Source organism: Leuresthes tenuis, unplaced genomic scaffold (genome assembly GCF_036924035.1).
Source record: "Leuresthes tenuis unplaced genomic scaffold, fLeuTen1.0.hap1 SCAF_13, whole genome shotgun sequence".
Classification (NCBI taxonomy): Eukaryota; Metazoa; Chordata; class Actinopteri; order Atheriniformes; family Atherinopsidae; genus Leuresthes; species Leuresthes tenuis.
Window position 1 is genome coordinate 3,081,842 of NW_027325367.1, and position 16,005 is coordinate 3,097,846.

The following is a 16,005-nucleotide window of genomic DNA, read 5'->3' on the forward strand; positions in this document are numbered from 1 at the left end:
TTTATCAATTGGGTCCCCATGACAAGGCCATTTGTTCCTATTGAAGACATGAACGCTGCATGTTGTTTTAATATGAAGTTTCTTTCGAAAAAGTATCAGTAATTGCATTCGACGTCTTGTCACTGGAGCTTTTAGAAACATTCTCAGACAGGAGGGAACACAGTATTTGTCAGGGACTATTTTCAGCTGTGGATTTATACTCACTTGGCGAGCCAGTCAGTGATTATCAGTTGAATTTAAAGTCTTCAGATATCAGCCTGAACAGATTCCAAACGGTCAGATTTGCTCATCTAATTGATGATTTTACTATTGGTTTCAATCTCTTATATATGTGTTTATAAGCTGTGAAAATCTTGAGCCTCCAAGTTTCAGTCTCTGTCTCCTTCTCTTTCCCTTCATCAGTTGTTCTATTTCCTGGATGTTTTATATGCAACAGAATGTCTTTCTGTGATTTAGATCCTCTGTAAAAACCCATCTGCTGCTCATTGTGGCCAAATGCCAGCATCAGTCTAACCAATCGCCCGTACGTGTGTGTGTGTGCATCCCTGCAGCAAAGCGCTACTGTAAGACGTCAAGCCCGGCCAGCAGTACGACCAGCAGCTACGCTCCCAGCAGCAGCAGCGGCCTGAGCTGTGGAGGAGGTGGTGGAGGAGGTGGGGGAGGGGGTGAAGGAGGCAGCAGTGCCAGCAGCACCTGCAGTAAGAGCAGCTTTGACTACACCCACGACATGGAGGCGGCCCACATGGCGGCCACAGCCATCCTCAACCTGTCTACGAGGTGCCGGGAGCTCCCACACGCTCTGGGAGGGAAACCTCAGGACCTGCTGACACAGGTAATCTGAGAAATGGGACGGCCACCTTCTTACATCACATTCATGCACGATGACTGGAGTGGAAAAAATAAAGCTTTATTTTTATAGCACAACTAAAAGAAAGCTAATTATAAATTAGATTAAATCAACATTAAGAACAACGCATAAAACAAGGTAACAGTTGCACCAAATATTAAGATACAGAAGAGATTTTGAACTCGGTTTAGATCGTTTCCATCCAGGTTACATGCAGTATTCTCTGTTTATATGCATTTTGCTCAGCAATCAGTGTATATTTTTTAGAAAGCAGCTCTGCTCTAAAATCTGCTGGAAAATAAAAGCCAACAGAGAGAAGTTTATCATTTATCAGGAGTGATCTACAGTGAAGACGCCTTCATCAGGCTTTTTAAGAGATCTTTACAAAAGTGGTGGAGGTAAAGACATGAATGAGTCTAAATCAAATTGCCGCTAATTTTTGTTGTTTCTTTGGGGCAATATAATTCAGAGGTAGTATTATCTTAATGAGGTTATTATCTAAAGCTCAGCTCTGCAAAAGTTTGGTCTTTGCAGCTCTGAAATTAAACTTAGAGTAACTTTTATTCTTTCTTGCTTGCCTGATGGGATTTCCATCTAGTCTTTATTTGCATTTAGTCATTCATCTGCTCGAAGCATTGACAAAATAAAACCATGTAACCATAGTAACCTAAAAAAATCTGAGAAGCTGTGATGTTGAAAGAAAAAAAAAGTGCTCCAAGAATCAACCCCTGTGGGACTCCAGACGTCATGATGATTCATTCAGATTCAGATGTCGTTGTTTCCTTTGGCAGCAACATCCCAACATATGATCTTGAATGACGAATGTCTGCAAACCAAGAAAAACACCTGGATACAAGAATGTGACTTCATAACCTCAAACTGACTTCGTTGGGGACATTTTAGATGTAGTTTAGCTTGGATATGAAAGAAAGGAACCAAAAGTTTGCATCGCCTTCTGAGCATAAAAGAGTGAAGCTTTACTCATTCACACGTGTCTGGATTTTATCAATCAATATCAAACTAATTTGCAAATACGTTTGTGGTGTATAAGGGATGGTCGCCTTCAAACAGCCGATGTGTAGATGGTACAGGAGGTAGTTTATTGGTAGTTTATTGGCCAAAAGGTCTGCATCATCTCTCCCTCACTGGGGGTGCTTCTCCCCTTATATTGGGTAAAACCTTTCCCTAAAGGGTTGAGCCTGGGTGGGCTCAATAGTTGGGCTGAAAGATGTAAGTATATCTATGTATCCCTGTCCTGGACATTCTTAACTGTGGGAATTAAGCATGGGGTGTTTCTCAAGATGTTCATGTTCACACGAACCCGATGCCCTTCTGAACTTCTGTTAAGTGTCAGATTCTACACGTTGGAAGGTTTTTCTAATGGTGTCAGACGGGTCCAATAGATGAAGTACAGCAGATCAGCTGATCGTCGATTGAAACAATCAACGGAAAGTCTGAATTTGGCAGAAGTTCAACTAAAACTCGGCAAACCACATAAAGATCAGAAGTCTGAGATTAGTTCAAATCAAACAATCGTGTCAGCATCACAAGACAGGATCTTAATAACAATGAATCTTAATGATAGTTACACGTTTTCCCGTTAGAGTCCAGTTGGCGATCTGGACGACAGCAGTGTGGTGGATGTTGCTGGTCAGCCCGGTGGGCCGGAGGGCAGTGGCACAGTGTTGACCCCCCTGCAGCCGATGTCGCCCCAGCGGCAGGCTCTACTCAGCAGCCGCTGCTACCAGCTGAGTGACACCGACTGCTGGGACCTGCCTGTTGATTACACCAAGATGAAACGGCTGGGAGACGAACAAGACCACAAAGAGGTAACTGGAACGTCTATGTCCTGAGTTTACTTCAAAGAACACCTGCAACCGTCAGAATAGAGACTTTTGAGCCTGTTAGAGAGCTTTGACATCACACCTGTTGAACTATAGGCATTAGATTTGAACCATGGACAGACTGGTCTCAGTTGTTGCCTTCACTGCCATCATGTGCGCACATGGAAGCTACGACTGTGTCAATTTAAAGTTTAAGCCTAATTTAAGCTTTTAAAGACAGTTTGTGTTCATCTGAGGAAACACTTTGTTGTGACGATATTTGCACTTTGCAGCTAACAGGACTGCAGAAACCTTTAGATATACATGGACACTACAAATACCTGTATCACATGATTTTTACATGTTTCCTGTGAAAATAAAGACGTCAGAACTTGAAAAAGCAGGAGAATTTAGTTAAGGTTCAATGTTTAAATGCATTTCAGTTGTGAGTTTGCAGAAAAGATGAAGAACGAAAAAAATTAAACTTTCCTCCTTAAAATAATTCCACAGAAATCTAAAATAAATGTTCATTTATCTTTCACTTTTAAACTCTAAAATGTTCATTTATCTTGTCTTGTTGCATATTTTGTCATGTTTTGCTGACATGCTGAACAATAAGAGTCCCACTTGGGATAGATTGAAACGAATTGATGGAAACAACATCTGTTCAATCTTTAATTACTTCCACATTATCAAAGAAACGTCCTGGGATTTTTTGAGCAAATGTTAACATTTACAACATAAAGTGTCTATCAGAGACAATGCAGAAGTATTTGAAGATTTAAAAAGGCATCATTGAGTCCTTAAATCACTTAATTTAAGAAACCTTTTCAAAGCTTGCATGTTTGCCCTCAGACTTTAGGGCACAAGTGTCTCAGCGGACTGCAGGTTAATGAAAATGAATGTCTTTTGGGATAATTTATCTCCTACAACAGGCTTGGTTGTCCTCATGTGTAGTGATATAGCAGCAGAAAAAGGTTAAGTTGAAGAGTAAGGTGAGAAATGCACTGAATGAGAAACATTTTTAGGCCACGCTGAAGCTCTAAATGTTGCTCATGCTGCACACACTGCACTTACAGTTATGATTAAGGGCTTTAAACACTTAATTTAGGCAGCTTGTTCCCTAACCATGCAAAGGAAGGATGATTCAAAGCATGAAATTGAGAGATTTAAAGAACTCAGAGTTTATTATAGGGCGCACGCGTAGATTAAGAGATTATTCTGGTTTTTAAGCCCTTTAAAGATGCTTGTTCTCTGGTGCATAGCATAAAAGCGTCATAGGGACGTTGCAGACTTACTTTATGAGAGCCTACTGCTGGTTGCTGGTGGTATGCGTAATTTTTGCATCACTTACATACATAAGAAAAAGGTTTGGCAAGGTTTAGCATGGGTGCATGTACAACCTCTCAAACCCAAGGCACTGGAATGACACAGAATGATGCAGCTTGCCAAAACTGAACCTCACCACATGAGCTCTGTTTTCATAGTTCACCCTGGAGCCGTGACACAGAAACAGCTTCAAGCTCAGCTTTGGTTAACTTTCCTGATGGAAGCTTATGTCACACAAGACTCCTTCCAGAACCTTCTGAAAATGGAAAATCTGACAGCATTTGAACTTTTTTTTTACTGCTTTAGGCTTTGACACAAGCCGATTTGTGAAAAATCTTTTTTTTTAGTTAGATCTGTAGTAGCCTCAGTTGCAATAAACATCTAAATTATTGTATGATAATATCAATTGAGGGGTTCTGTTGCTGGTTTGCAAGACTCGTGAGTGAGATCATATAACGTGTTTAACAAATTTAATCAACTTAATTGTGTTTGCACCCCTGACAAATGTAAAAGCTAAAAGGAATAAAGTGACAGGTGTTTATTGAGATGAATATTCTGTATGCTGCACCTGTAAACTGGAGTTTTATTCCTGTTGCTGTGTGGAGCTAAAAAAGTTGACATTTTAATTTCAATGTCCTGCGATAAGTGAGTCTGTTTGGTAGGGCCGATGCTCTCCGGCAGGCGCAGTGCGCCCTCATGTGGACAGAAGCAGCACTGCAGCGCTCAGACCAGCAGCTCTCTGAATGAACGCTTCAATAGCTCGAGCATGATGCATTAAAACACTGAATTACAGCATTAATACACAAGTAAAACATGATAGATCATCTGCACACTTTAAGTCCTCACAGATCTGATAGCACACAGAGCAATCCATGCAGCAAATTGCTACATTTGCCTTGTTGGATTTAGAGCGCTGGAGTGAAAGGTTTTAATCAGGAGAGTAATTGCGTTCGTTAATGAAGCACGACACTGCAGAGGAGGCCGGAGCCTGGAGCTCGGAGGCTGATGGGATTTTCTCCAGACAGTCCAGAACGATTTCTGCCACCGGAAGAGGCGGTGTGATGTGTGGACTGCGGAGCAGGCTGCAGTGCTCTTTGTCCCAAAGCCTTTTGTTCACAAAGACATTGAATGGCTTAATTTGTGCTGACTTCACTGAAGAATTGACCGGAGTTGCTCACACTTTGAACAGGGTTTTTAGAAGTTGTTTAATGGTGGAGAAGCAAGAATTGGAAGTGATAAATGTTGCTCATCGATTAGCAAGGATTGAAAAATATATCTGGAAATCAGATGGCAGTAAACACAAGCAGTTCTTCACTGTCATACACTCACCTTTCAGCTTATTAAGCACATCAGTTGGACTCAATGTTAAAGCCGCAGGCAGGTAAAACTGTAGCAGACATTTTAGATGGACAGGAAAAGGAGTGACCAGAGGTTTTGGAAGACCAAAATTTGAGAACTCCACATAAAAATAAATCTCTACTTCTGTAAGATTCAACTACAGATCCACAGTTTTACAGTATTTATTGAAACTTTCTTAATGAAGAGCAACAAGAAAAACAAGTGCAAGTGTTACTGGCTCTGCACAGACAGGACGTGTCCGAGCACATTTCTTTTTAAAGGCAGCGTAAAGCTGTGAAATGAAACCATTTCATAAACATCTAAATCATTTTTCAGTAGTGAGAACACAAAGAGTATTAAAGCCAAGAATTATACCAGTTAGCATGGAAGCTAAGACCCATAAAAACATATTATAAAACTAAAAATAATAAGGATATTATCTACCAACTCTTTCCAGTATATTTCAGTATGTTTTACTGTAAAAGGTCTGAGTTAATAAGAAAATTAGGACTGGTAGATATAGATATGTATTATTTGTGTCTCAAATGGAAATTTGTTTCATTATGTCGACATTGAGCTTTTAACGACATGTTGTAGTCTGCTTATTTCTCATCCCTACACCAGAGCGATGAGCTGGATCCCTTCCAGGAGCTGATGGACGAGCAGCGTTACCCGGCCGAGGTGACCATGCCCAGCCCCAAGCACCACAAATACCCCCCCTGCAAGGAAAGCAAGAAAGAGCTCGTCACGTAAGGCTCAGCTGCGCCTCCAACCCGCCGCTGTCTCCTCCCAGATTCAGTCCCAGCTTTACTGCAGTTTGTTGCTTCACATTTGTCCAGTTCCAGTCCAGCACACATATAAAAGCAAGAAGAAGGATATGTTGATGTGAGATTAAAACAAAAATATCAGCTTTAAGAGGAGGTAGAAGTGGGAAAGAAGCGAAACAACAACATCTCCTCTGCTTGCTGTTTAGTCTTTATTAGTCTCTCCACGTTTAGATCAGCATCACACAAACTACATCTTCCATCCACAGCAAGCCTCTGGGAACTGTTCAGATTCATGTTTGCATGAACATGTGAAAACCTCAGAAAGATAAGACAAACCTGGCTCAACCAGAACTATTTCACTGACTGATCAACCAGAAAGAGTAACCACATACAGGCTTACTTTGCTGTGAGTCTGGGGAACGTCACATGATGACTTTTCTTTATTTTTTGGAGACTTAAACACAGATTAGAGCTTGTTGCTTGTCTCTCCGACAGAGAGAGATGATGGAAAAACCTCAGACACCCTCCAGAAAAGCTTCCTCTAAATGATTTAGTTAATTATTTTGAACAAATAAATGAGTTGCTGCCTTTAGGTTGTGAATTAGCTTCATTAATGAAGCACGCTTCATGTGGGGCTAAAAGAGGACTTTGCACTTTTCCTTCAACAACTTTGTTATTTTACTTTATTCAGCAGCCTCAGGCACATCATTGTGTTTAGCATTGGTAAACTCTTTTTGGTGCTGTTCCAATAACTCTGAGTCTCTCTGTCCGCAGCTTGTCAAGTTGTCAGCTGGCCGACAAGAACATCCGCGGCATGATGACGCCCAACTCCCAAGAACTCAAGTGAGTCTCCACAGTCAGCACAGCATGAAGCTGCTGAACGGTGTCTCCTCAGTATTTTGTCCTACTGCTTGTCCCTGTCTGCTCCTCAGGTGTCCGACCCCTGGCTGTGACGGATCTGGACACATCACTGGAAACTACGCCTCCCACAGAAGGTACAGGCAGCATGACCTTACGACACACGCATGTAACCCTTCAACACGCGTCTGTGAAATATCTCTCCTGTCCCGCAGTTTGTCCGGTTGTCCACGGGCCAAGAAAAGCGGCATCAAAATCCTCCACAGCAAAGAGGACAAAGATGACCAGGAGCCAATCAAGTAAGAGCTTTCAGCTTGGTCACAGCTGTAACATCCAATCTGTAAGCGGCATATTAAAGCCAAACAGTCTCTGCTGGGACTGTTGTGCTCATAAAGAAAACTCAACACTGTTCATTTGAGAATATAGATCCAGCTAATTAAGGCAACCTAATTATTTTATGGTAATAAACTAAATGACAGTGTTTGAATTGGGTTTGCAATCAGCAGATCTTTTATCAACACATAATATGAGCTTCAGTGGTTTTCTATTACAAACCCAACTCCAACATTTAATGAGTCAATTAGTTAATCAACATGAAAGCGCTCTGATTAACTGTTGAAGCCATTTTTAAAGCAAAATGTCTCTTGTTGCAGCGTCTTCATTCTGAGATTCTTCTGGCAAAAAAAACTGAGTATGTCTCATGATGTCAACATTTAATAAATCCATCAGTTTACTGATAAGCTCTGGAAATAACCTGCAGACGAACACACAATGAAGACGGTTTGTAGTTCTCGTCCTAACTTTGTCTGATATGAGCCAGAATTCTCAGTTGGATCGGTTCAAAGGTCTGGATCAGGACAGAATAACTCAAGTCCTGTTTGACTTTTAGGAAACTGCAGTTTTACATCACTGCAAACAGCGAGAAAACTTAAATCTGTAATCTTTTAATTGATTCGTTATGTTTGTGCACTTAGACGCTTTTATCCAAAGCCACTTACAAATGAGGATATAACATCTAAGCTAACAGTGAGCTGCATAGAAGGAAACCACCAGCCAGGCTCTGTGGGGGGTGACAGAGTGCAGGCACAGAGGGAAATACAGGGCAGGAGATGCTCTCTGAAGAGCTGGGGCTTCAGGAGTTTCTTGAAGATAGACTGTTCTTGTAGCACTCGGTAGGTCATTCCACTAATACGTGTAAAGAGTCTGGATTGTCTTAAGCGCGGTGTAGGCACTGCTAGACCGAGTCGGGACGTAAGCCCGACTTTGCAAGCATTCAAGTACTTGGGAGCCGTTCCATTAAGGACTGTGTAGGCTAACATCAGTCAGTGCGGTTACATGAGCGCCATCAGATCGGATTAATGGCTAAATTACTATAAAACTCAGTTATTCAATTCATTTAGACACCTAAATCTGACAAGAAATCGAATCGGATCAGGTTACTTGCGAAGACCCTCCGATTGCCCACTGAAGGTGCCAGCAGACGACAGTGGATCGGATCGAGCGTTCTGCGCATGCTCGAGATTTTTTCCCGGGATCGTCACCCGGAAGTCGAAGGAGACGATATTACTGTTGTTGTCGGCGCCGTCAGACAGAAAGAAACAACGCGATGGAGAATGCGCCGTTGGGCATCGTCTGTGCCATAACCAGCTCATCACAGATGGAGAGGGACGCAGCTTCATCTCGCTCTGCGTTCGCCATCTTTCTGAATGCCTGACTTTGTTGTTGGTGGTGAAGACGCCAACAGGAAGTGGCTCTATTAGCGATAGCTGAAATGGGGACAGCGCCACCTATCGGACCGGGGTATGACACGCTTTGTGCCAGTGATTCCATTCATTCACCGCCATATATCCAAGGATAATTACCCTCAGATAAGGAGCATAACCCAACTATAGCTATAATCCAGTTAATTTCACCATGTGGACCCACAGTGACTTGAATTTGATGCGGGCGGCTAAGGGCAGCCAGTGGAGCTCAATGAACAGAGGGGTGATGTGTTCTCTTTATGTAACACACACAAGTCCAAAGAAATAATCATCCATGTCTTCCATTAGCAATTTAGAAAATACGAACAAATCTTGAATTTGATGCATCAACACACTCAGTAAAAGTTGTTCCAGAGTCACGTTTCCCATCGGCTTCCTTTTAATGACACTTTTTAATGGTTTGGGAACTGAGGACACTGATTTTTGCGGTTTTTCAGAGGAATCTGTGTCCATTCCTGCTGAATCCCAGATTTCAGCTGCTCAACAGTCTGTGGTTGTTGTCTGATGCAGAAGGAGGTCTCGTATCGGCCCAAATGAGTGTTTTGCTGCAAGAAATTTTAAATATGTTCATATTTCCTAAATATGATGGTCAGTAAACACGCTGAAGATAATTTCTTTGGACTTGTTTTTTTGTTGAATAAAAGCTCATATTAGAGATTTAAGTTGTTGAAAACTTTCCCAATTTTCTGGAAACGGGGTTAACATATCAGGGCATTTTTTTAATACCGTAACAAGGGACTGGAGCGTCTCTAAAATACAATTTTGAGTGGTGATGTCAAAAGGTTTCACTGACAAACAGACATTTCCATCTATTATCTGTGAAAATGCTGACCTTTTTAATTTAGAGGTGTTTTAGAGCGGCTCTGCTCTTCACCTCGTGCTCCCAGCTGGATGGGTTCAGTAAAGGTTAACAGTAGTGAGTATTTAACATTTGTGTTAAAACAGAGCTGCAACATCAGGCCAGTTTGAACAAGTGAATAATCCAAAGTTCAGCTGTTGTCAGTCTGACGCCTGCTGCTGCTGCCCTCTCTGCTCCATCATCATTAACAGTGGAATCATAATTAGCTCAACCTCAGCTCTGCTGGGGCACGGCTCGTTCCAATCAGTGCAAATGTCACTGCGAAGGGGTTTTCAGACAGAGGAGCAGAGTGTCTGGGAGCTGAGGTGTCATCCACAGAGTGAGCAATGTTTGTCCTGCTCAGTGTCATTCTGCAGTGGATTGGGTGTCTGTGAAGAGAGGAGAAGGTCAGTGTTGGTCAGGAAGTCCTCAACCCCTCCGCCAAAGGAGTCCTAAAGCATACTTTGGAAACTTTTAAAGGACTTGGTCATGTTTTAGCCTGTAAAACACTGTGAATATTTGACTTTCTTCTCACCTGGTGTGAATGCAAGCTGCATTAACTACAGTACCTGAATAAAACAACAATCAAATGAAAAGTGATGAATGAAACAGAATAGAAACCAATAACGATCTGTATACGTTTCATGAGGCGGGTGATGAGCAGCAAAGGGGTATTTGGTGGAGGCATTAGAGGCGGCATGTACTGCACACATTCCTGGGTCTATTGTACTTAAATGTTTTGGTGTCTCTTTGACACTCAAAGGGAAACTTAAGCTCACCATGGGCTGTGGAGAATTTTCATGAGCCTTTTTTTACTTGTTTTATTTTCAATTACGACATAAGAAGCTGAACAGATGCTCAAGTCATCACAGGCTGGTGAATAGATCAACATGTCTGCTAATTCTGCCACAAACAGCTGCTTCAGAGCTGAGGACCTCCAACATGGCTGCCAAAGAGCAGCGGCTCTGTGAGCACCGACAGCAAAGTGATTTCTTTGATTGTTCCTCCTCTCAGGTGTCCAGTCCCAGGTTGTGATGGACAGGGTCATGTGACGGGGAAGTACGCCTCTCATCGCAGTGCGTCAGGCTGCCCCCTGGCTGCAAAGAGGCAGAAGGACAGCTACGTCAATGGCTCACAGTTTGCATGGAAATCTGGCAAAACTGACGGCATGACCTGCCCGACTCCAGGCTGCGATGGCTCAGGACACGTCAGTGGAAGCTTTCTGACCCACCGCAGGTGAGTGATCTCTCCTGTCTTATTTCTTAAAGACAAAGAGTCAATGAAAAGCTCCCTAAGCGCCAGACTGATATGATTTAATTTACATGGATTTGCTGCATATTTGTAATCACAGTCCAGATTTTACCAGCATGTGTTCGTCCATTCCAGCCTTTCCGGTTGCCCACGTGCCACCTCGGCCATGAAGAAGGCCAGGATTAGTGGCGTGGAAATGCTGACAATCAAGCAGAGAGCAAGTAAAGGTCAGAGCTCAGAAACCTAAGATTAAAAACTTCAGAACACTTTCTGAAACGATTGAACATGACACAGAAGCTGAAGCTTCAACTACAGTTTTTAAATAGATTAAATGTTGAACTGAAGGAGAATGTTTTTCATTCACGGTTGCTGGGATGTTTCTTATTTCAGGCATTGAAAACGATGAAGAAATTAAACAGCTGGATGAAGAAATCAAAGATCTGAATGAGTCCAACAATCAAGTGGAGTCGGACATGATAAAACTGAGGACACAAGTAAGACTTCACTTCAGCATCAGAAAAAGTTCATTCACTGCGTTGGACCTGGACTGAAAGATCTTCTGTTAACTAAATTCATACAAACAAAAATGAGGGTTTTTAGAAAAACAGTGAAAATTCAGGTTTGCGTGATGCTATATTAATCATTTGCAGATGATGTTGCTCTGTGGCAACGTGACAGATTTAGAAGAAAAGTTATATTAGAGGCAGATCTTAACTCTTACTCTTAAGATATTAAGCTTAGCTTGCAGTTGGAGCATTACTGACCAGTCACATTTTAACGGTCTTTGGTTGCCTACAGCTTACAGCTAACAGTAACGCTGGCTGAAACAGACTCTTGAAACATATCTCTCCATGATTTAGGGTTTTGATAACTTTGTAGACATACTTTGCATTGAGTGAGTCAGAAAATCCTGGCCCTGATATCTGTAATGGGTTTGCTGGCAGCACTGGGAGCACAGACATATTGGCTGTTCCCGTCTGGGACATTTTAAGTTAAGAGATTGGACTGGCGGCAGCTAAAAGGTAACGGTGAAGCAAATGAACTGTATTAGGAAGTATAAAGAGGAATGGTGGCACGACTGTTGTTGCAATGATTAAAATCTATTGTTTTGTTCCTGGTGACATCAGGGTGACATTTTACTTTCTCATCCGGTAGATCACCACCATGGAGAGCAACCTGAAGTCCATCGAGGAGGAGAACAAGGTGATCGAGCAGCAGAACGACTCCCTGCTGCACGAGCTGGCCAACCTCAGCCAGTCGCTCATCAACAGCCTGGCCAACATCCAGCTTCCTCACATGGTAAGAAAGAAACAAATCAGCGGTTACATCCTCCTGCTTCAAATAGATCCTCAAGTCCCCCCAAAAGACAATAACACCTCAGAATCTGTCATTTTTAAATGAGACTTCATCATCTTTGCTTCTGGATGACATGAGTCTAATCTTTCATTTCACTTTGCAGCTGCAGTAAATTACAGATTTTAAGACTTTTTAACAGTTCAAAGACAAATATAAAGGACTGATTTCCAGAATAAACATAAATCATCACAGCTAGCTTAAGATCATAGCTGTTGGAGCTGGGAGGAAAAGGGTATTTTCCTCATGGTTTCAGCCTCTGTGGTCTGACGCCTTAAAGAATGTGAACAAGTTGATTTTATTTTATTTTCATGACACAGTATTGTCTATTTGAAATGATGAAAATTAAACTAACTTTACATTAATTTCATTCAATCTCTTAGAAACCACCAAGATTATGTTATAAATTAGATATTTTGTTGACTGAAAAGCTGAAAATGAAGTATTTTCATCGTATTGTTCTTATTTTTCCTCATCCAGTCATATTTAATGTGATAAACTCTGAATGTTTTTGTGGGAAGATGAAGGTTTGAACTCATCTGAGTTAACAAAGGAGGCGTCTTTGGTCTTTTTCTGTAGCGACACTCAGGTTTTTCTCATCTGCTTCTTTCTGTTCGTCACCTTCTTTTTTACAAAGCAGATCATGCTGTGCTTCTTCTTCTGTGCTTTACAACGTCTCACAGATTTTCACCTAAAGAAACGGCCCTGTTGTTTTATTGCTTGAGTTTTCAGTGAAGTGCTCGTGGCTGTTTTGATGTCATATCGTCTCAGTGTTGGAAGAAGTCTGGGGCTAATTGGATAATCTCTCTTCAAGTAGTATAGACATGAGTTTATTGATAACTGGACTCTCTTTTTCCTTTAATGAGCGGGACCGCTTCATATCACACTGTAAGAAAACTTCCGTCTTAACAAGGAATTTTGTCCTCTCAGAACAGTGGAATTTTACCCCCAAAACACTGACTCATCAGCTCTGTTTACACCACAGGATCCTCATCTGGCGCCGTGTTTTATGCCTTTGTGTGGCTTTAGCTTTAGAAAATAAGCTGCATGATAAACATGTTTCAGTTGGAGTTGAACTAAAGGCACGAGATAATCTGTTCTTCTTTTTATTGTCTGAGAAAATCTCATTAAAAGCATCAAACTGGATCCTTTGAGCCACAGTGTGAACAGAGCTGGAGGAGAGATGACTTGCTAAGGCGGGCGTTGTGTGTTTTTCTTCCCTCAGTGTAGTTTATGAAGCCTTGTGACCACTGCTGTGTGTCTAGCGGGCTAATAGACTTCTCTGTGCACCCTCTCCTGTAGAGACCGCTGCCACAGAAAGAGGCCCCAGTAAAGCATAACTGCTGTTTACAGATGCCTCCCAGAGTAAGAGATCCATTTATCCTTTATCCAATTATCCTTCTCTTCTGCACTGTCATCCCCCCCTTCTACAACTCCTTTAGCTCCCTGGGACGCTCGCACATCCCAGTTGTCTCAGGCATGTTCAAAGTGACGTCAACAGTAGCTAATGTACGATTTTAGATGATTACTTTCTGATGTTTTTTAGGGATAAATAACCAAAGAAGTCTATAAGCTAAAGCTACCCTTAATTAGAATTCTCATTTCAATGTCAGGAATTGACTTCTGCTTTGTTTCAAATTGTAAATTTAAGCAGAAACAAAGTAAAATTCTGGATGCGGGGCTGCTCTGGGATCAGAAATGATCTGATTGGTTGAGTTAATCTGCAGATGTTAGGATGCAACGAGCACAATTCTGCAGCAAAAAAATCAAGAGATACATACGAGGAAGGGAAGAAACATTGGAAAAACCTTCGAGGGTTCAAGTCCGCTTCTTAAAAAGCTTTGTCTACTCTGGTGAAGAGCACGAACAAAATCTGTGCTGTGTAAAATCGTTCAGTCTCAACTGCTGATTAATTGAGCTGATTGGACACTATATTGAGCACTGTAAGCAGAGATCATCATTTGGTTCTATTTCCTAAAACTGGTCTAAAAAAACACGATGTCCTCTCACACAACTGTTGTATATTCATTCAAACAAGCAGAAATCACGATCTATCTGTTATCAAACAGCCCAGTTGCTTGAATAAAATACTGAAATTTTACATTTTTTGGAGACCTTAGATACTGAGTTTCTGCAAACCAAGATTTTGTACTTTTGTACACGGAGTGCTCGTCGTGGTCAGCAGGTTAAGTTTGGAGCAGACACGATTTTTACCTAAAGGTTGGAGTTTTGGTTACCTTGCAGGGTCAACTCTAACCAAACTTTCAGCCAGTTGGACTAAGCTGTCAGTGCAGAAGGTGATGCTAATGCTGGCTAACAGCAGCACCTTTTCATCTTGTTTTCTCTCTTTAGCATGTGTCATCTTTACAATAATAACATATTTGGTCAGAGACCCAACAATTTGCCTACATTAGCAAAGTGCGGCAGCTGGTGGGACAATGAAGTTAATCCCAGTTTGGGTTTGTGTGGTAAGTGATTAACTAGATGTTTATAATTTGAGATATTCCACCAAAAAAATGGATTAAGCAAGTAAGTAAAAACGTCTTATCATGTACAGTACTGAGCAGAAGTGTATGTTCAGCCCTAAGTTCTTTATATTTCACTTCCAGGCAGCCAGACTTTCTTGCAATCTTTTAAAGATGTCTTCAGCAATAGTTCTCCATCTTTTTGAAGGTCTTTCAGAGTTATTTTTTGGAAATTACCTGCTTTTTCACTCATTTTCAGTCCAGTCCTATCTGACCATCTTCAGAGGAATGTGTTTTTTCTTTGTTCAGCCACTTAACTCTGACCTATGAACCATTCAGGCAGAAAAAAGGCTCCTAACTCAAAGGATGAACCAGTGTTGTGTCGACACAGAACAGACAACTTAGCAAAGAAGCCATTTTAAACTGGATCTTTTGGCACTTTGTTACTAGCAGCCTGTCACAAAGACACATCATTTGTTCCCATTGCTTTAGTTGCATCTATGAAAAACAGCAAAGAAAACACAGTTTGACAGACAGAAAATGGGATTTCTGCAGCAACAAGGTGATTCCCAAAGAGCTATTAGCTGAAAACTTGGCATATCTCAGCATGGTGTGCAGTGTGTCCTGAAAACATTTGAGGAAACTGGACAAGTGGAGGACAAAAGAAGAAGTGTCAGGCCTAAAAAACTATCTAGAGCAGATGAACAGGATCTGAAAGTGATGTCCTTAAGAAAGAGGAAAAAATCCAGCTGTGACCTGACAGGACCTGAGAGATGCATCTGGACCTTCAGCTGATCCATCTACTGTTGGCCCAAGCCTCATCAGAAATGGTCTCCATGGAAGGGTGGCTGTCAAGAAGCCGTTCTTAAGGAAGGGAAACAGGGAGAAAAGGCTGAGCTATGCCAAATGACACAAGAAGTGGACTGAAAATCAGTGGCAACAGGTCTTATGGAGGGATGAATCCTCCCCAGAGCCCGGACCTCAACATTATTGAAGCAGCGTGGGATCATCTGACAGAGAACGGAACAAAAGGCAGCCCACATCCAAAGAAGAGCTTTGGGATGTCCTTCAAGAAGCCTGGAGAACTATTCCTGAAGACTCCTTAAAGAAACGACAGAAAGCTTGTCTCAGAGGGTTCAGGCTGTGTTGCAGGATAAAGGAGCTCAGACCAGATATTCACTTTAAAGCTCATTAGAGTTGTTCAAACTTTCCTTATATACAATATTTCTATTTATGTTTGCACATTACATTTTAAATAAATGAGGAGTGGGTCAAAGATAATAGCTCAAAATGAGGAAAAAATCTTGTAGCTTGTTCTTTGTCACTTGTTTGAAAAGCAGAATAAATAATATGCTTTTTTCACATCTCAACCT

General features: G+C 41.6%; 1 protein-coding gene across 7 annotated transcripts in view; it reads left to right on the forward strand.

Moving 5' to 3' along the window:
• Positions 1 to 16,005, forward strand: part of myt1la (myelin transcription factor 1-like, a) — a 77,956-nt gene that overhangs the window by 58,377 nt on the left and 3,574 nt on the right. For 5 of the 7 annotated variants that reach the window (XM_072362219.1, XM_072362218.1, XM_072362223.1 and 2 more), the window contains 11 exons: positions 552 to 832; positions 2,452 to 2,676; positions 5,935 to 6,086; positions 6,879 to 6,947; positions 7,037 to 7,099; positions 7,178 to 7,261; positions 10,578 to 10,799; positions 10,950 to 11,041; positions 11,205 to 11,308; positions 11,970 to 12,113; positions 13,470 to 13,532. In XM_072362219.1, coding sequence (XP_072218320.1) covers positions 552 to 832; positions 2,452 to 2,676; positions 5,935 to 6,086; positions 6,879 to 6,947; positions 7,037 to 7,099; positions 7,178 to 7,261; positions 10,578 to 10,799; positions 10,950 to 11,041; positions 11,205 to 11,308; positions 11,970 to 12,113; positions 13,470 to 13,532 — 1,499 coding nt within the window. The remainder of the gene's footprint in view (positions 1 to 551; positions 833 to 2,451; positions 2,677 to 5,934; positions 6,087 to 6,878; positions 6,948 to 7,036; positions 7,100 to 7,177; positions 7,262 to 10,577; positions 10,800 to 10,949; positions 11,042 to 11,204; positions 11,309 to 11,969; positions 12,114 to 13,469; positions 13,533 to 16,005) is intronic. The other 2 variants (XM_072362221.1, XM_072362222.1) reach the window with 2 other exon arrangements.